This window comes from Mustela nigripes, chromosome 13 (assembly GCF_022355385.1).
Source record: "Mustela nigripes isolate SB6536 chromosome 13, MUSNIG.SB6536, whole genome shotgun sequence".
NCBI lineage: Eukaryota > Metazoa > Chordata > Mammalia > Carnivora > Mustelidae > Mustela > Mustela nigripes.
The window spans coordinates 34,814,226-34,835,242 of record NC_081569.1 but is presented as its reverse complement, the minus strand read 5'-3'; the positions used below and the strand labels follow the sequence as shown (position 1 = coordinate 34,835,242).

Sequence of the window (21,017 nt, the reverse complement as noted above, 5' to 3'; positions counted from 1 at the left end):
TTTGATAAAATTCCACATCTACTTATGATAACAACTCTCAAAAAATAAGTATACAGAGAATATGTGTCAACGTAATAAAGGCCATATATAACAAACCCATGGCTAATATCATACTTAATGGTGAAAAATTGAGGGTTTTTTCCTTTCAGACTAGGAACTACACAAGGATGCCCAGTCTTGGCACTTGTTTTCTATTCACTATTGGAAATCCTAGCCACAGCAATCAGATGAGAAAAAGAAATCAAAGATATCCAAATTGGAAAAGAAGTAAAACTGTCATTATTTGCAGATGATGTACTTTCTCTAGAAAAAAACATTATAGACACACACAAAAATAAACTGAAAATATATTAGACTTAAATGTAAGACTTGAAACCATAAAATTCCTAGAAGAAATAATATACATGAGCTCTTGGGCATCTTAGCTATACGTGTGTGTGTATACATATATACATATGTGTGTGTATATATGTTATATATATTTATATGTATGTGTGCATATATATTTATATATATATATTATATTATATATATTATATATATTTTATATATATATATATGTATTTTTGTGTGTGTGGATTCATCTCCTCAAGCAAGGGCAACAAAAGCAAAAATAAACACCTGGGACTACACCATACTAAAAACATTTTGCACAACAAAGAAAACCATCAACAAAACAAAAGGTAACATACTGAATGGAAAAAATATTTACAAATGATATGACCCATAAGCAGTCAATGCCTGAAACATAAAAAAATTCAGCAAACTCTATGTAAACATATCCATTTAAAAATTAGGCAGAAGACCTTAATAGATACTGCTGTAAAGAAGACATACAAATGGCCAACAGACACACCAAAAGATGCTCAAGTTCACTTATCATCAGTGATATGCAAACCAAAAGCACAAAATATTGCTTCACAGTTGAAAGAATGACTATATAAAAAACAAAACAAGAAATAACAAGTATTGTTGAGGATGTGAAGAAGGGAATCCTCATGAACTGTTGGTGGAAATTCAAAATTGTGCAGCCATTATGGAAAAATTTATGGTGGTTCCTCAAAAAATTAAAAACAGAAATATCATATGATCCAGTAATTCCACTTCTGGGAATTCACCTAAGAAAATGAAAACAGTAATTCAAAAAGACATATATAGCATTATATATTCATTACACCATTGGTCATAGTAGCCAAGATATGGAAACAATCTAAGTGTCCATCTTACAATAGATGAAAGGATAAAGCTGTGGTACAGATATACAATGGAATATTACTCAACCATAAAAAAAATGCATTCTTGCCATTTGTGACAACCTGAGTAGAGCTAGAGGATATTACACTAAGTGAAATAAGTCAGTGAAAGATGCATATGATTTCACTTACGTATGGAATCTAAAACAAACAAACAAACAAAACAAAACAAAACAAAACAAAAACCCATGCAAAACATAAACAGATTCACTGATACAGAGAGAAAACAGGTGGTTGCTCGGGGCTAGGAGAGCAAAGGGATGGGTAAAATAGAGTAAGGGGAATTAAAGATACAAACTTTCAGTTATGAAATAAATAAGGCATGGAGATACAATGGATAGTATAGGAAATTGATATTATAATAATTTTGTATGGTGACAGATAGTAGCTAGATGTATGGTGGTGATCAGTTTATAATGTTTGTAAATGCTGAATGATTATGTTGTACTCCTGAAACTAAAATAATATTTTATGCTAACTACATTTCAATTTAAAAAGAGGCATACTGGTTTTATTGTTGTTTCTTTTTTGAAAGAGTGTGTCTTTGGGGCACCTGGGTGGTTCACTGGGTTAAAGCCTCTGCCTTCAGCTCAGGTCATGATCCCAGGCTCCTGGGATCAAACCCTGCATCAGGTTCTCTGCTCAGCGGGGAGCCTGCTTCCCCTCCTCTCTCTCTGCCTGCCTCTCTGCCTACTTGTGATCTCTGTCTGTCAAATAAATAAATAAAATCTTAAAAAAAGAAAAAAAGAAAGAATTGTCTTTTATTAGATTAAGATAGTTCCATTCTATTCTTAACTTCTAAGAGATTGTTATAATAAATTGATATTGTATTTTATTAAATTATTGTTCTGTGCCTAGTGTAATGACTGTAGGGATTTTCTCTTCCATTCCTTGAATGTGGTGAATTGTATTCATTGCTTTTAAAATGTTAAACTAGTTTTATATTTCAGAAATAAATACCCTTTGGTCATGTTATATTATTCTTCTTATAAACGGCTGGATTCTATTGGCTAATATTTTATTTTATTTTACTTTTAAAATATATTTTCAGAGAGAAATTGTTCTTTAATTGTATGTCATATTCTCAATAGGTTTGAGTAGTTGAGGATAATTGGTACATTTTTGCCTAACTTTTAAATGTACTGACAAAAATAATGTCTTGCTATGTTTTATATTTTTGGATCTTTAGTGATGTCCTTTTCTGGCAATGGTAATTTGTGATATCTGCTTTTCCTTTTTTCCTCCATTTTTTATTTTTATCATGTTTTTCAAAAACAAACTTTTGGCTGTGTAATTTTTTCTATTTTAAAATTTATTTTGTTCCAGGTCTTATTGATCATTTTTTCCTTTTATTTTCTTTTGGCTGAATTTGTTTTTTAAATTAGTCTTACACTATTGATTTTATACCTTTCTCCCTTTTTGTCTCTATAGAATTAGAAGATACACACTTTCTTCTATTTCCTATTTTGGCTGTAATCCACAAGTTTCAACATGCCATATTTCACTATCACCTAGTTCAAAATATTTCGTAATTTACACTAATTTCTTTTGTACTCAGGTTTTAGAGAGTTCTGCTTAATTTGGGCATCTGGTCATTTTCTAGTTACCTTCTTGGAGTTGATATCTGGCTTAATTCCACAGTGGTCCAACACTATACAGTATATATTTCATTCTTTTAAAATACATTAGACCTGCGAAGAGTCTGTTTTGGTAAATGCACCATGTGCATGTGATAATAACCTGTGTTTTGTCACTGGTGGTCATCAGTTGTAGATAGAGATGTGTGTGTGTGTGTAAATAATTCCCATGGAAAACTGTGAAACCTGTATGTGACCAGATACAGATAGATAAATATCTTTAAGTGTATTATTCATGTTTTAAAACTTCTATTTTTTTTTAAAGATTTTATGTATTTATTTAACACAGAGAGAGATATCACAAGTAGGCAGAGCAGCTGACTGAGAGACGGGGGGAAGCAGGCTCCTCGCGGTGCAGAGACTCCCGATGCAGGGCTCGATCCCAGCACCCTGAGACCATGACCTGAGCTGATAGGCAGAGCCAAAGGCAGAGGCCTAACCCACTGAGCCATCCAGGTGCCCTGAAACTTCTATATTTTAACTGACTTTGTCTGTTTCTTGAGTTGCTGTAATCTCCAAGTAGAATTGCTGAGTTGATGATTTTTCCTTTTCTGACAATTTTTGCTTTATATATTTTGTTTACATGTTATGACATACATTTATAACTGATGTTTTTTGAATTGCTCCTTCAATCATGAAATATTTCTCTCTCAAAATTGTTTTGTTATATTTCTTATTTTGAATTCTATTTTTTTAATATTAGTATAGCCATGAAAATTTGATCTCAATTATTGTTTTCATTCTTTTACTTAACCTGTCTAGATGCTTACGTTTTAGGTGAATCAATTATAAGTGATAGTTTGGGATTTACTATTTTATCTGTAGGATGATATTTGTCGACTAGAACCTTAATCTGTTTATGTTTAATGATTACACTTAATTTTCTGATAAATAACAATTTTTAAAATGTCATCTTGCTTCCCCATCCCTCCTAAATTTCCTGCCCTCTCTTTATTTTTTGCAATCTCCTTTCCTTTCTCCTTTCCTTAGATATGTTCGTTGTACTCTCCCTTCACCCTATTGTTTTATGGGTGCATAGTACTTACGGGGTTACACTGTAAATTATAACACCCACCCATTACATATTAGAGGATTTTTAAATTGAGTATTTTACACTTTCTAAACAATTCAAGGATCTTATACCATATTAACTCCATTTACTGCTCTTCTACCTTTTTATGCTACTGTTGTCTTGTATTTTAAATCTGTGTATATTTTCTTCTACAGATTTTTTATTTTAAATAGTTGATGTATTTTTAAGTGTCCTTTTTTGCTTATCTATTCTAATGCTTTTTATGATCTAATGCATTCCTGCATTTTTATCTTCAGTCATTTTCCTTCTACCTTAAGCCTGGTTTATATATTTTGGTGAAGGTCAATTGGAAATGGGTTCTTTTAGCTTCTCAGTTATATAAATATACTTATTGCACCTTGTTTTAGAAGGATATTTTTGATGCTTATAGAATTCGAAGTTGTTAGCTGTTTTCTTTCAGCGCTTAAAACATATTGTAGTGTACTCTGGTTTCAGTCCCTCCAACTGAACAATCATCCATGAGTATTATTACAGCTCCTTTGAAGGTAAAGTATCTTACCTTCCTTGACTCCAATAAATGGGAAGATTTTTTTATGCTTTTCTGGTTTTAAGCAACTTTGTATGATGTAATGACCAGTAGTTTTCCTTGCATTTGAATATCCTGCCTAGGATTTATAGAAATTCCTCAGCTATAGCTCCATGTTTTCCAACCATTTTGCAAAATACACATCTACTATCTTATTAAACATTGCTCTTGTACTACTCCTTCTCTCTTTTCCTTCTCTGGGACTCAATTCTTTGCATATTAGACCTTTACAATTTATCCCATATGTCCCTTGTGTGTTTCTCTCTTCTATATTTCTTTCTTCCATTTCTTTTATCCACTCTTCTGCTATGTATAATCTGCTATTAAGCCCATTTATTACTAATTTGTATAGTAATAATTTATATAGACCATTTAATACTAATTTATTCTTAATTTCATCCCTTTTCATTTCTGTAGTTTTTATTTTATTCTTCTTATAGATCCTATTTTTCTGTGGAAGTTTTCTCACATTTTGAAGTTTAGATCAAAGTCTATATCTGGTAAGTTAATATCTATTTTCTCTTGAATCTTATTCATTTGGTCCTGTTGCCTAGCAGTCTTTAATTTTTTTTGTTGAATATTATACATGGTCTATGGAAAAAATATGGAAACTTTGGTCATTTCCTCCAGAGAAAAATCTAAATTTTTCCTTATATTTGCAGGGAGAGAGTCATAAAGTAGACAAGGCTGAGTTTTAGGCTGGGCTATTTCTAGCTCTTATTTCTAGGGCAGAGCGCTCGGGGATCTCACCTGAAAGTCTGGGAAGTCTTGTTTCTTAGGAAATCTTCACTAACTTTTATCTCCCTAGCATTGTGAGGATGCTCAAGTCTCTACTTAAATTTTAATTTCTCAGTGCCTTCTTTCTATACCTGCTGATTTCTGCCTCAGTCCCAATACCTGAGCAGATAAAGAATGAGAAAATACCTCAGGGAGAAAACTGTGTGCAAGGAACAATGCTTACTTTTCTGTGGTTTGCATTTCTCTGGGAGTTTGGTCCTACAGGTCCAAACAACCTTCCTAGTCCTAAACACCAACGTTTAATTCTCTACCCCATGGACATTGCTATAAGCTGGGTTACTATTCTCTGTTCGGTCACAATGACATTGTAAAAATGTCATTGCAAATTAGCAAATTCATAGGAGCAGGGAGGACAGGACAGAGGGGGAAAAAAAACCGGCAGCAAATACAGGATTCACTTCAATGCACTTCTCTTTTCTCAGGGACAGTAGTTTCTCACTTCCTGGTTGCCTTGATTGCTCTCTGATGCTGTTTAATTTTATTCAGCTTTTATGCCGGTGTTCAGTGGTCATGTCAGTCTGATTTTAGTAGTGTAGTTAGTTTAGACAGAGTCAAAGCAGAGGTCTCTGGCTAATGGCATCGTCTTTTTACTTCCCTATTCCAAGTCAGTATCACCAGCTGCTTAGGCACATATAATTCATCTGCAATTCTTCCCTATTTCTTTCATCTTCATATGTCTTAGCTGACAAATGATGTAAACTCTATCTTTGAAATCTCTCTCCCACACATACTCATCCTATATGTTCTTACTACAATCACTCCAATGTATATAGATTTTAACTTGTCCCAGTAACCCACAGTATCTTATAAACTTCTACGGGAAAGTCATAAAGGGAAGTTCTAATCTCATCGTTACATTATTCACTATCTTCCAAATCTCTTTCCTGTTGCCCAGTCATTGCCTCTCCCGATGCCCACAAGGCCTCGTGATTACGGCACAAGCTTCAAAGCATTTACTTACAATAATCTAGTTCAAAACTACTTTTTCTACCTACTCATTTTGTAAACATATATAATGACATTTCCCATGGACAATAGCCCATATATTCCTACTCGCTTAATAATGCCCTTAATTTTCCTTTCAATCTAAATGCTTTTCTTGCCATCAACTGACCTACTTTTCAAAACCTACATCAATGTTACCCCATCCATAAAGATTATGTAGATTCCTCCAAATAGGGGTAATATCTCTCTTCTTTGAGAACCCATTGCACTTTGCTTGTCCTCTTTGAATTAGTACTTATTTAATTGTGCCTTGGTTTATCATGATTTTTATACTTATCAGTCTCTCATCAAGTATAAGCTTCTTTCAGGGCGAGGTCTTTATCTTATTCACTACTGTCCTACAGCACTTGGCTCAGTGCCTGGTGTGCAGAAGACCCTCCTCAACAGAGTTAAATAGAATTCTGGAAAGTATCAGATGCAGAGTATTACAAGTCTGTATACTTAGAAATGTATCTGATACAGGTATGTTTATGAAAAATGTTACCTGTTTATTTAGAACTTCTATTTTAGAAATACTAATACCTAAGGTATTTCTTTGAATTAAAGACAAAATCTGATTCTAAAGCTCAGTATACAAATACCCTCATTTTCCCAATAAAATCTGAGTTTGAACACTTTCACAGAAGATAACCTTATCGTGGAAGCCATATCCTGTTTTGCATTTCTTTTCTTTGAGTTGAATATCTGAGGAAGGCGTAGTTGAAAAATGAAAACAATTCAATTAAATATGGTCCCAAAGAAACACAAATCATTTAATATTAATTTTATAATAGAAATGTCTGCATTCAAGCAAAGACTATGAAAAGAGATTTTTAAGACAGCATAATTCAGGTATAATTTTTACAGGACTATGAATTGAGAACTTGAGGGTGAAAATCACCACTTACAAAGAGTATTCAGGAACGGCATCCTTGAAGGCAGGAAGCTCCCGCACATACTCATTATAAAACCATTTCACTTTGAAATGCAAATTCATATAATCGGTGCTCTTGCATAACCGCTGCTTCTCATGTTCTGTAATAGATAAAATCGAACATTTAATGAAGTTTGGTTTGCCAACAATGCTGCTGTATTCCAATCTACTGTTAATAGTAGTATTTTAAAAAGGAAGAGAATCGTATATTTGAGGTAAAAGCAAAGGGAACTGTCAAAGACAGACTTGAAATTTTACAAAATCCAAAAGTACCACAGATGCCATGTAGAATAGATCAACTAGTAATGAGTAGTAACTTGAATGTTCTAATGCGCCTTCATGAAAAAGGTAAGAATTCTGATGTCTAGAGTGGTAACACACCAAAAATTTTCTGTTTGTTTGCAAGCTTTCATATTTTGACTACTTTAAGCTTATTGCAAACAAAATTCCAGAAAGAATTAAAACTCTAAGCATGGATAAAACATGAATCAAACTAAGATTATTTTGTACCCTGTGGCTTTTTTTGACATTTCTTTAGCAGGATTTCCTAAAATGTGACATTTTCTTCTCTCTAGCTTAGAAAGTGTAGCTTAAAACCGTTTTTTTGTTTGTTTTTTGTTTTGTTTTGTTTTGTTTTAATCTAATCTGGATATATAGTACTGGGAAACAGAGACAAGTAATAATACTACTGAACATGTTTATCTCTGCTCCTCGCCTACCCCCAATATTAATATCTTTGCCAATTCCAGCCATAAGTATAGACATAAGCAAAGCCCAAATATCCCAGACTATATTGACATTTAAGTGTCCTCATTTAAGTTCTGGTTGAGGTCTATGGATCTTTTTTTAAGCCAAGGGCTTTGATTTATGGTAGAAACATCCTTTACTTTACATTCCAGACTGAAAATACCAATTGAAGCAATTGAATTGTTACAAACAAATTGAGGACATCCTTGCTTTCCAAAACCTCACTATAGAGGGACTTCAATCCCAATGATAAACACAAGAGGGAACACAGCCCCAAATCAAACATTTTCAAAATATCTAAACAATGATTAACTTAAGACAACTTGTAGAAAAGAGAGAAACACACATATATACACAGAAACAAGAATAAATAATACTTGTAGACTAAACTCAGGAACAAAATTATAAGCGAGGTGATACTTTGCTTCAGCTCCCTCCAAATTTATTCCCTTCATTCTTTCTTTTAACGTGAGTTCTCTCCTATCCCTCTCCTCACATGAATAGTATCCCTCTACATCTTAAGGGTAAGACATTTAATTGATATACTCGTAGGTAAGGATTTAATTCAATACTACCTTGAAACCTAGACAGGAGAAGAACCTTGCCCTAAGACCCATACACCAAAAGGGCTCTACTCATCACAAATAGAAACTCAAAAATTAAATAGATTGTGGATTCCTCTGTCACTTGGGATCTCACACTTGGTGTGGGCAGAGTAAGCCAGAACCCAAAACATCTGCTCTTGTGACTAACACCACCTGTTCTTATAATTAACACCTTGTAAACCCCACAGAAACACCTTTGGACCATCTTTTGTTTTATATCCTGAAAAAAAAAAAAAAAAAGGTGACTGACTATGTCCAGTTTACAGACTGCCATTGCTGATGACAGAAATAGATACTGCTTTGGAGTACAGGGAGGAATTCAAGCTATGGATGCATTCAAGTAAGAGAAAGGGTGACCTAACTCACCAGATTCTTTCCCTGGATGGCATAAATGTAATAGGTCATTTCACAACAAAATATTATTTTAAAGTTTTAATAAGCACCCATTTTCATTGGTTTCAATTTATGCATTGGAGGGCACTCATGAATCAATGCAACAGGCAAAACAGGTGCACTTGCTGGCTGGGGAATATTTTGAATACTAAATGATTCATATTACTCTCAAAGTTATGTGTAGTTCTAGATGTAATATACATGAAGCCTCAAACTCCTTGCCAACCAGTTATCTACTGAATTCCAGACTTATCAATAGTTTTATTTTTGAAATTTAGATTTATGAGTTCTAATGCAATGATTTTTGTTTATTCAAATGATTTACCTAAAAATGTATATGAGATGATAATTGCATTTTGTCCTCATCTTAATAAATATTTTTAAATATCTTAGAAGAAAGTAACTTTCTGCCAACCATATGTGAACCATATTGGAAAACACACATGGAAATAATTTTAAAATTTTGTATTTATAGTTTAAATTACATCTGTATTCAAATCATGTGAATTTTGAATACATTTTTTTAATCCTTTAACTATTAAGAATGTGCATAAACTATAAGTGGACCTCAGAAAAGAAAAAAACTGGCTGAAAAGAAATAGAAAAGTGTTCAATGGCAAGGTATATTTAAATTTTTTAAGTCAGGTAAATATTAAAGACGGCAGACATCATGTGACCTGATTCTGCAAGTGTTAGGGTGAGTCTGATGTAATGTGCTACCTGTTCCAAGAGTGTTTGTACATTAACAGAAACCTGGAGGTAAGGGTAACCCAGTTCCAGCTAATACCAAAAATGTTTATTGAGCATTTATCTTGCACTAAGTTATGTGGGAGGCACTGCAGATATAAAGATTGAGTATGCAAAGCTCAGGGAGGTTGACATAAAACAGTACATTTAATACAACATGGCTAGTGTCATGATTTGCACAGGAGGATGCTGTTTCTTGGAGGAAATGAATTTAGCCCAAATTTTGTGTGTTAGATGAACAAGACAGAAATTATTTGTGAGCAGTGGTTCACTGCACAAAGATGAATTTTAGTCAAAGGACACATATTATATAAAATAAGACTTTTTACTTTAAGAAATACTATTTAAAATATGTGTCGCATTCATGACAATGTAAAACTATGTCTCCAGTGAAGACTCTGGGCTTTTCAACAGAATACACATTCTTCTCCAGTGCACATGGAACTTCCTCCAGACTAAATCACATACTAGGTCACAAATCAATTCTCAACCAAAACCCAAAGACTGGGATTATTCCCTACATATATTCAGACCACAATGCTTTGAAACTTGAACTCAATCACAAGAGGAAATTTGGAAGGAACTCAAACACATGGAGTTTGTTAAAGAGCATCCTACTAATGAATGAATGGGTTAATCAGGAAATTAAAGAATTTAAAAAATTCACGGAAACTAATGAAAATGCAACTGTTCAAAATCTTTGGAACACAGCAAAGTCAGTCCTGAAGGAAATAAATTGCAATACAAGCCTCTCTCAAAAAATGAAAAAAAATCTCAAATACACAAGCTAACCTTACCCGTAAAGGAGCTAGAGAAAGAACAGCAAATAAAGCCTAAATCCAGCAGAAGAGAAACAATAAACATCAGAGCAGAAATCAATGAAGTAGAAACCAAAAGAACAGTAGAACAAATCAATGAAACTAAGAGCTGGTTCTTTGAAAGAATTAATAAGATTGATTAATCCCCAGGCCAGAATTATCAAAAAGAAAAGAGAAAGGACCCTTGGGGCACCTGGGTGATTCCATCATTAAGCACCTGCCTTTGGCTCAGTTTATGATCCCAGGGTCCTGGGATCGAGCCCCACATTGGGCTCCCTGCTCAGCAGTAAGTCTGCTTCTCCCTTTCCCATTTCCCCCTGCTTGTGTTCTCTCTCTCACTGTGTCTCCCTCTGTCAATAAAATAATAAAAAGGAGAGAGAGAGAGAGAAGGGATCCAAATTAATAAAATCATGAATGAAAGAAAAAAGATCATGACCAGCACCAAGGAAATAAAAACAATTTTAAGAGTATATTATAACAATATGCCAAAAAATAAGGCAATCTAGAAGGAATGAATGCATTCCTAGAAACTTATAAACTCCCAAAACTGAAACAGGAAGAAATAGTAAATCTGAATAGACCCATAACCAGCAAGGAAAGTGAAGCAATTATCAAAAACCTGCCAAAAAACAAGAGCTCAGTGCCAGATGGCTTCCCAGGGAGATTCTACCAAACATTTGAAGAAGAAATAATACCTATTCTAATGAAACTGTTTCAAAAAATAGAAATGGGAAGAAAACTTTCAAACTCTTTCTATGAGGCCAGCATTACCTTGATCCCAAAACAAGAGAACCCAGCAAAAAGGAGAATTACAGACCAATATCCTTGGTGAACATGGATGTCAAAATACTCACCAAGATACCAGCCAATAGGATCCAACAGTACATTAAAAGAATGATTCATCATGATCAAGTGGGATTTATTCCTGGGATACAAGAGTGGCTTGACATTACAAATCAAACATGAGAGGGGAAATTAATAAAAGAAAAGAACAAGATCCATATGATCCTCTCAATTGATGCAGAAAAAGCATATGACAAAATACAGCATCAGTTCTTGATTAAAACTCTCCAAAGAGTAGGGGTAGAGAGAACATACCTCAATATCATAAAAGCCATATATTAAAAGCCTACAGTGAATATCATTCTCAATGGGGAAAATCTAAGAGCTTTCCCCTAAGGCCAGGAACATGACAGGGATGTCCACTCTCACCGCTGTTGCTCAACATAGTACTATACTAGAAGTCCTAGCCTCAGCAATCAGACAATGAAAAGAAATAAATGGCATTCAAATTATCAAAGAAGAAACCAAACTCTCATCCTTCACAGATGATATGATGCTTTCTGCATTTCTATATACTAACAAGGAGACAGAAGAAAGAGAAATTAAGGAATTGATCCCATTTATAATTGCACCAAAAAACACAAGATACCTAGGAATAAACCTAACCAAAGGTGTAAAGGATCTGTACTCTAAAAATTACAGAGCACTTATGAAAAAAAACTGAGGAAGACACAAAGAGATGGAATAACATTCAATGCTCATGGATGGAAGAATAAATATTTTTAAAATGTTTATGCTACCGAGAGCAATCTACACATTCAATGCAATCCCTATCAAAATGCCATCAACATTTTTCAAAGAGCTGTAACAAATAATTCTAAAATTCATATGGAATCACAAAAGACCCCAAATAGCCAGAGGGATGTTGAAAAAGAAAGCCAATGCACATGGTATCACAATGCCTGACTTCAAACTATATTACAAAGCTGTGATCATCAAGACAGCATGGTAAGAACATACAAGCAGACACACAGATCAATGAATAGAATAGAGATCCTAGAAATGGACCCTCAACTCTATGCTCAACTCATCTTTCACAAAGCAGGAATGAATACCCAATGGAAAAAAGGCAGTCTCTCCAATTAATGGTGCTGGGAAAATTGGATAGCCACATGCAGAAGATTGAAACTCAACCATTCTCTTACATCACACACAAAGATAAACTCAAAATAGATGAAAGACCTAAATGTGAGAATCCATCAAAATCCCAGAGGAGAACATAGGCAGCAGACTCTTTGACCTCAGCTGCAATAACTTCTTTCAAGACATGTTTCCAAAGGCAAGGGAAACAAAAGCAAAAATGAACTACTCAGGGGGGGGGCGCCTGGGTGGCTCAGTGGGTTAAGGCCTCTGCCTTCAGCTCAGGTCATGATCTCAGGGTCCTGGGATCGAGCCCAGCATCGGGCTCTCTGCTCAGTGGGGAGCCTCCTTCCTCCTCTCTGTCTCTGCCTGCCTCTCTGCCTACTTGTGATCTCTCTCTCTGTCAAATAAATGAATAAAATCTTAAAAAAAAAATGAACTACTGGAACTCCATCAAGATACAAGCTTCTGTGCAAAGGAAAGAGTCAACAAAACTAAGAAAGCAACCTACAGAATGAGAGATGATATTTGCTAATGACATAATAGACAAAAGGCTAGTATCCAAGATCTATAAAGAACTTATCAAACTCAACACCCAAACATAAATAATCCAGTCAAGAAAGGGGCAGAAGACATGAACAGACATTTCTCCAAAGAAGACATACAGATGGCCAACAGACACATGAAAAAGGGCTCAACATCACTCAGCATCAGGGAAATACAAATCAAAACCACAATGAGATACCACCTTACACCAGTCAGAATAGCAAAAATTAACAAAGCAGGAAACAACGAATGCTGGCAAGGATGTGGAGAAAGAAGAACCCTCTTACACTGTTGGTGGGAATCCAAGCTTGTACAGCCACTCTGGAAAACAATATGGAGGTTCCTCAAGATGTTAAAAATAGAGATATTCTATGACTCAGCAATTGTACTATTAGGTATTTACCACAAAGATACAGATATAGTGAAATGAAGGAGCACCTGCACCCCAATGTTCATGGCAGCGATGTCCACAATAGCTAAACTGTGGAAGGAGCTGGAATGTCCTTTGACAGTTGAATGGCTAAAGAAGATGTGTTTTGTGTGTGTGTGTGTATAAGTGGAATATTAGCCATCCGAAATGATGAATACTTACCAATTACATCAACATGGATGGAACTGGAGGGTACTATGATAAGCAAAATAAATAAATGGGAGAAAGACAATTATCACATGGTTTCACTCATATGTGGAATATAAGAAACAGTGTAGAGAATCATAAGGGAAGAGAATAAAAACTGAATGGGAAGAAATGGGCAAACTGAATGGGAAGAAATCAGAGATGGAGACCAACCATGACTCTTAATTATCTAAAACAACCCAGGGCTACTGGATGTGAGTGGGGGGGAGGGATAACTGCATGATGTGTATTAAGGACTGCATAGGATGTGATGAGCTCTGAGAGTTATATGCAACTGGTGAGTTGCTGAACACTATATCTGAAACTGATGATGTACTAAGTGTTGGCTAATTGAATTTAAAAAAAAAGACTTTTAGCTTTTTTTTTTTTTTTTCCCCTCTACTCCTGTTTTCTCATGTTTTGGTAGTGAGTTTGAGTGAACCTTAAGTTTATGTCGTACCACAAAGGGAAAAAGTTTACCAATCTTTGCTCCTTACAATGAAGTCATCTCTCTACTTCAGAAAGCAGGTAAAAGCCAGCTGTGGGAAGTGTCCCAGTCAGTGTTTCAGGTAAACCTTTCATTTTATTTGCAAAATCCATGTGCACGTCACTTCCCCATGATTACAAAAGTGTTTTCTCCCAAGTTAGATACTCTGCTCAGACACACGGATCACCTTAAACTCATTCTCTTTGACTCTGCAAGCTTCCTGCATGCCTACACCCCCTCATTCCTGGTGTTCCCACAGTGCAGAAAAGAATCACCTCTATGTCTAATTTTCTATAGCCACACAGTAGCCAGACTCCTCCTTTTCCTTCTTCCCTGATGCCCAAGTCTTTCCATTGTGGATCAGTATGGGAGAGGAGACAGGAAAGATGCCCATTATCCTTTGGCAAAATGAAATCTGGTATTGCTCTAATCCAGAGACCTCTGATTCTAGTTCCTAAGAATACTCCTGATAGGAAAGCTCAAACTATCAGGGTTTTACCAGCTTCTTTGCAGAAAATAAACTTAGAAGATCACTATTCGTTTCATTGTGATAGAATTGCTTTCACACCCATTTGAATGTGTTTCCATCCCCTGAAGTTACATATTTCTCATGCACTATCAACTGATATTTACTGCTATGTGTGGACAAAAACAGGAGACCAGTCCCATCTGTTTTCATATTCTGCCAATTCAACAAGAATCATTGACATCTTTACATGCATTATGCACTTCAGCTGATACAGGAAGAGGTTTCCAGTTTATTGAGTTGGTTGGTGATGTAGGTTTGATCTTGAGGAAAATCCAAACAAAAGGCTATGCAACTATATAATAAAGCCCACCTGTGATGTTTGTTTTTAAGTTACAAATATTAATTATAATCTAAACTTTTTTTTAGCAGTGATTTGTAATGATCATAAACCTCACTATTTGTGGTGGATTTAGCTAATTGGTTACCAAGCCATGCCCTTTTCATCCCAGGCACACAACCAGGTGCCACATGTCCCAACCTTTATTGCAATAGCCTCGCCTTATGACTAAATTTTGTACTAAAGCAATGTATGTCATTTCTAGTCTAGCCCTAAAATACCTACTGTGAAATAATTCTCTTTTCTTTCATTTGCTGGTCAGATGCAGAAGATCCAGTCAAGGATTTTAAGGCTCTAGGGGAATCATGGAGCCACTAAAGGGTAGAAGTCTGGGTTCCTGAGCCAATTCTCAGGAGAAAATTGCCCAATCAGAAACACCTGCTTTGATTTATGCAAGTAAGAAATGAAAAACTGATACTTTGTGAAATAGAGTTAAGCTACATGGATTATATTCAGTAGCATCACTAAAAGGTATTCAAAGATTGAGACCCACTTGCTAATTAACCTCCAAATTACTCTGCTTTCTAAATTCCTGTTTCATTCATATACATATATATATATATATGTATATGAATATGTGTATTCAGGTTATCCCCTTGCTTTGTGGAACTATGTCAGCAAAACTACCTCTCACAGACCCCACACTATGAGTTGACCCACCATGACACAGCAAATCATATAATCATACTTGTAAAGTTTATGTTAAGAAAATGATAAATAGGTTCTGAGAGAGGAAAAATCATAGAAGTAAAATACATAGACTTTGTGGATAGACTAATACCACTTTTTATTTTTCTGTCAGCTTTACTTCATACTTGTGGGCTCTCAGCTATATTTTGAATAGTTATTATTACCACTTAAATGATTCTATAAAAAGTGAACTGTTACTGTTCCAAAATCTATGCCTGTTTTTCCTGTGTATTTATATATTCCTCCCATAATGTGTAATTATATATGAGACATTTCAAATAAACTACAATTACATCTTAACTACCACCTACCAAATATCAATGTTAAGAGATTATATCAAATTCAAAAACTATTCTTCAAATTATCTTTAATTCTACTCAAATTATCCTCGACTTAGTGGTAGACCACATTGACAAAGGTGCATTTATCTCATACAATATAAATGACTCTTAGAATTTATTTAGCCATCCGTCCTCCTACATTTTTAATTTTGGCAACAAAGATTTAACCAGCTCATTACATTTACAAAGTAAACATTTAATTAGTTTTCCAAACTGCAGTGCAATAATTTTGTACAAAATTTAATCTTTGAATTTCACTGATAAATATGAATATTTTACTACCAGTATAAAAATGCTTTGCTAAAATTGTACAAAGAAAAAGCTTGGCAGAGTGCCTGGGCAGCTCAGTCAGTGAAGCATCCGACTCTTGATCTCAGAGTCATGAGTTCAAGCCCCACACTGGGCTCCATACTGGGCTCCACACTGGGCCCCACACTGGGGCATGGAGCCTACTTTAAAAAAAAAAAAAAAAAAAAACTTGGAAATTTGGAAGTATATGACTCTTCTCCTTTAGATGGTATTTACTAGCCCTTACTTGAAAAGAACGTATTTTTTTTCTGAAAGTTATTGTTTATGCATGAGATTTTATGTATAAGACAGAAATGTACAATTTGTATTAGTTCATAGGATGGGGCAGTATATGCTCAACCTATTCTAATGCCAAAAGCAAATGTGCTGCCATCAACCATCACAGTGTTATTTTCTAGTTCTTAATTTGAGACAAAATTTTATTGAATAAAAGCTGTGTTGTCCTGTAGTTGGTAGTGTGCATTTTTTTAGAACCATCCTAAACATCTCTCTGAATGTGTGACACTCTGCTTTAAGAGGGGATGATATCAGGGGCGCTTAGTCATTAAGCATCTGCCTTTGGCTCAGGTTAGGATCCAAGTGTCCTGGCGTTGAGCCCTGAATCAGGTTCCTTGCTCAGTGAGCAGCCTACTTCTCCCTCTCCCTCTGCCTGCTACTTCCCCTCCTTATGCTTGCTTTCTCTGTGTCAAATAAACAAATAAAATCTTTAAAAACAAAAAAGAGGTGATGATATGGAAACTATGGAAGTAATTTCAAATAATAAACCAGTGTTAGGGGCCCAATGACATGATGTTTTGTGATATACTGTGCTCAGAAATCTAACACCACACGTTCTAAAAATAAATATGTATCAAACTTCTATGTATCATAGATACATATAAACATCAAAGATCAAGACACCTGGGTGGCTCAGTTGGTTAAACAGCTGCCTTCAGCTCAGGTCATGATCCCAGCATGCTGAGATCGAGTCCCACATCGCTTCTCCCTCTGTCTCTTCCTGCCATTCTGTTTACCTGTGCTTGCTCTCTCTCCCTCTCTCTCTGATAAATAAATAAAATCTTTTTTAAAAAAAATCAAAGATCACCATAAGTTCACATTAATAACCAATGGATAAGGATAATGTCCTCCTTTTTATGCATGAGAATGCCAAGCCATGTAATTAGAAATTTAAAAAAAGAAAAAGAAAATACAAGTTATAGTTTTCTACTTTAAAGCAGCTCTGTAAAGGTCTTTTAGTATCAGCGCATCTTTGGGTTAAGAAATCATCTAAAATTCTGGCTACCAAAATAAGCTATGGTATTATGAAGCTATAAAGCTTGGACTAATAAAATAAAAATGAAAAAAATATATATAACATGTTAGCAAAAAAGTAATTTGGACCAATGTGAAGCTTCCAGGGAGGAAAATCAGCTAACAAAAGAAGAGAGATTATGCATAACAGTAAATTCTTGTAATCGACTTTCTTAGATTCAGTGACTATATCGGAACAAATATAAATTTTTGCAGGGTAAGAGAAAATACTGGTTTTTTTCATGACACATTTCTGATAACCCAGCCTTAGAAAACACTAGGAAAACAAAAAGCCAATAAAACTAGTAAAATGTTGCCTTACTCCATGAACTGCAATCAATACTAGGAGCAATCTTACCGTTGGGAGCAGAAGCTAACAGTCCTACCCATAAACGCAACCAATCTCTTGGCAGAATCCCAGAATGAATCTAGGCCCTCTGGGTTCATTAAACCAGGAATGATGTAGACTCAGACATACTTCATAAACACACTCTTTGCCACATCTGGTTAGAGTTTAGACATAGATCAACCCACGTACCTAGAATAGGACACGTTCTTTCTAATGGGACCCAAATCTCCTGAACTTGTATCAATGTCATCCAAATTTGAAATTCCTCTATTTCAGGATAAAACATTCATTCACAAATGAGCTGTGCAATTCGATCGCCTTCTTTTACTTTAAAATTTCTTTGCCAAATTTAAATAGCACAACCTTAACACTTCCTCTATAGTCTCCATCCATGACACCAATTTCTACATCTGTGAAGTGTTTTGTAACCAACTCAGAATGTGGAGCTACTCTTCCATAACACCTAGAAGGATGAACATACCATTTCATGACCTTGGAAAATCAGGAAGCAGTATGAAGGCAAGACCACATAATCTGATGGTAGTGAACTAGAGATGGGTAGTTGTAAGAAAAAAAAAATGGAATGAGATGAGAAAAAGTATTCAAAATCAGAGATGGCCAAAAGGCTGGAACATAATGATAAAATTTTGGGGACCCCAAAAAGCTATTGGTGTTGAAAAGTCGTGGAGCAAGGGCATAAAAAAAGGAACAAAAACAAGCTTTATTTATATCATATTTTTACCTAGTCCCAGCAAGAAATTTAGTATAGCGTGTTTCCATGAGAGTTAGAGCTGAGATCTGAAATGTAGTTTTCATTTATTTATGCAACATGTATTTATTAATTATCTACTATGAAGCAGCTACTATTCCACATACTGAGAGTATAGCAATGAAAACAGTGTTTCTGCCATCTTGAAATTTATAATATAGTGAGGAAAGGCAGACAATAAAAAATATTCCATATAATTTGAAGTATCATGGTCTGTAAAAAAAATAATGCAAGGCAAGGGAGCACATGAGCTGAGAGTGCCTCTTTCAATAAGGTGCTCAGGGAAGACAGCTAATGAGGTGACATGCCAACAGACCTGAATGAAGTCAGAGAGCAAACCAGGAATCTATTTCCTGAAAGAACATTTCAGGCAGAAACACGCAACAAAGAGTGTGGTTGGCAGGTTCAATGAGAGGCAAGGAAGCTAGTGTGACTACAGCAGAGTGATTGAGTGAGAATGGTGAGAGCTGATTTTAGAGAAAAACCAAGGCCAGCTCACATAGGTTCTTATACTTGACGATAAGGACCTCTTCCCTGAATATTCTTTTATACTGATTGTTTCAACCATGTAAATGTATGGTTTAAAATATACAAGTAGAGATAGTAAAGAGCAGAATAGAAAATTTAGGAAAACAAATCAGTACTTTGAAGAATAATTTAACAAAATCTTCCAGAATTCAGGGATAATTCTTCAAGTAGAAAATTAGGGAATGAATGATTGACATGGAAATCTAGACCACTGCTAATACTAGAGACCCAACATAATAGAAAAAAAGTCAAACAAATGGAACAGAATAATAAAAGTCACAGTTAAAGAAAACTATCTTGCAGTGGGAAAGGGAGAAAGGAAAGCGAGTAAAAGTTAAGGAATTTTCCACTAGTGAAAAGATACTCACATCTAAGATTAGTGAATATTAGTGAATAGACACCTTTGCCAAAATGTAAGGACAAAGTAAGTTTGAAAAAACCTTACAGGCTTCTAAACAGAAAAACAAACATATACAATTAAACAGGCTGTCTCTTCCATTCAGTAGAAGCTATGTGATAACAACATCTATAGAGTCATGAGAAGAAAACCTGTTAGGACTAAATATTCAATCTTATTTCTGACAGGGAGGCAAAGCACATACAGCTAAACTGCCTGGTTCCATCAATAAACATACATAGATGTGGAGGGACTGGTTCCTTCTTTCCCAACAACATGAGGATAAATACATTTTATCATGAATCATTATCTTCCGTTATAGAAATTAAATCTCTTTATTGAACGCAAGGAGTTCCTATTTAAAGCCTCTCTCTCAGCTTAGACTTATACCAGATTCAGAAGTCTAATTAAATAGGAATTACAATTTTTATTAAAGGATGAAAAAGCTACCACCTCTCTTTGCCAAGGAAAATGTAGAATGGACAGATCCAAAAGGTTATTGTGGTTATCTCTGGATGATTCTCTTCCTGTAAATACTTGTTTGTATTTTTTTTTTGTATTTTAATAAGAACAATTTTCATGTTTATTTTGGAAATAAAGATACATGTTCATTGAAAAAAATTCAAACAAGGGCGCCTGGTTGGCTCAGTGTGTTAAAGCCGCTGCCTTCGGCTTAGGTCATGATCTCAGGGTCCTGGGATTGAGTCCTGCATCGGGCTCTCTGCTCAGCAGGGAGCCTGCTTCCTCCTCTCTCTCTCTCTGCCTGCCTCTCTACCTGCTTGTAAATAATAAATAAATAAATAATCTTAAAAAAAAAAATCAAACAATATAGGGAAGTTCACAGAAGATATAAAGAGTAGCGGAAATACCATGATTCTCAGATTTGCCATTTAACCATGATTGAATACCCTTCCAGATAATGCTCTATGAATTATGTAGCTATAAATATATATTTTTAAATATATATTTATACATGTGTGTAACTATAAATATATATTTTTAAATATATATTTATACATTATACATACATAAGTATAAATACATAAAATATAATAGATCTACATAAATATACATATACACACATACAATTTGTATAAATACTTTGTTATATAACCCATGCCTTTCACTCAACATTTTCCATGCCAATAAAACTAGACTTGCATCATCATTTAAAATTATTTCTAAGAAACTACGCTTTGTCTATTCTTGGGCATGCACTTTACATATAACTGCTATTATTTTTTAGATCTATCTGACTTTAGGATCTAAGCTCTTACCATTATGTCAAGGGTGGTTTTGTACACAAACACACACACACACATACACACACACACACAATGAGTTTCAGATGGACTGTAAATCTAAAATTTT

At 34.8% G+C, this 21,017-nt stretch overlaps 1 protein-coding gene across 1 annotated transcript in view; it reads right to left on the bottom strand.

The window, feature by feature from the left end:
- The window catches only part of UNC13C (unc-13 homolog C), a 559,224-nt gene that overhangs the window by 126,914 nt on the left and 411,293 nt on the right, over positions 1-21,017 (bottom strand). The window contains exon 19 of the mRNA XM_059371954.1: positions 7,200-7,326. Within this exon, the coding sequence (XP_059227937.1) occupies positions 7,200-7,326 (127 nt within the window). The remainder of the gene's footprint in view (positions 1-7,199; positions 7,327-21,017) is intronic.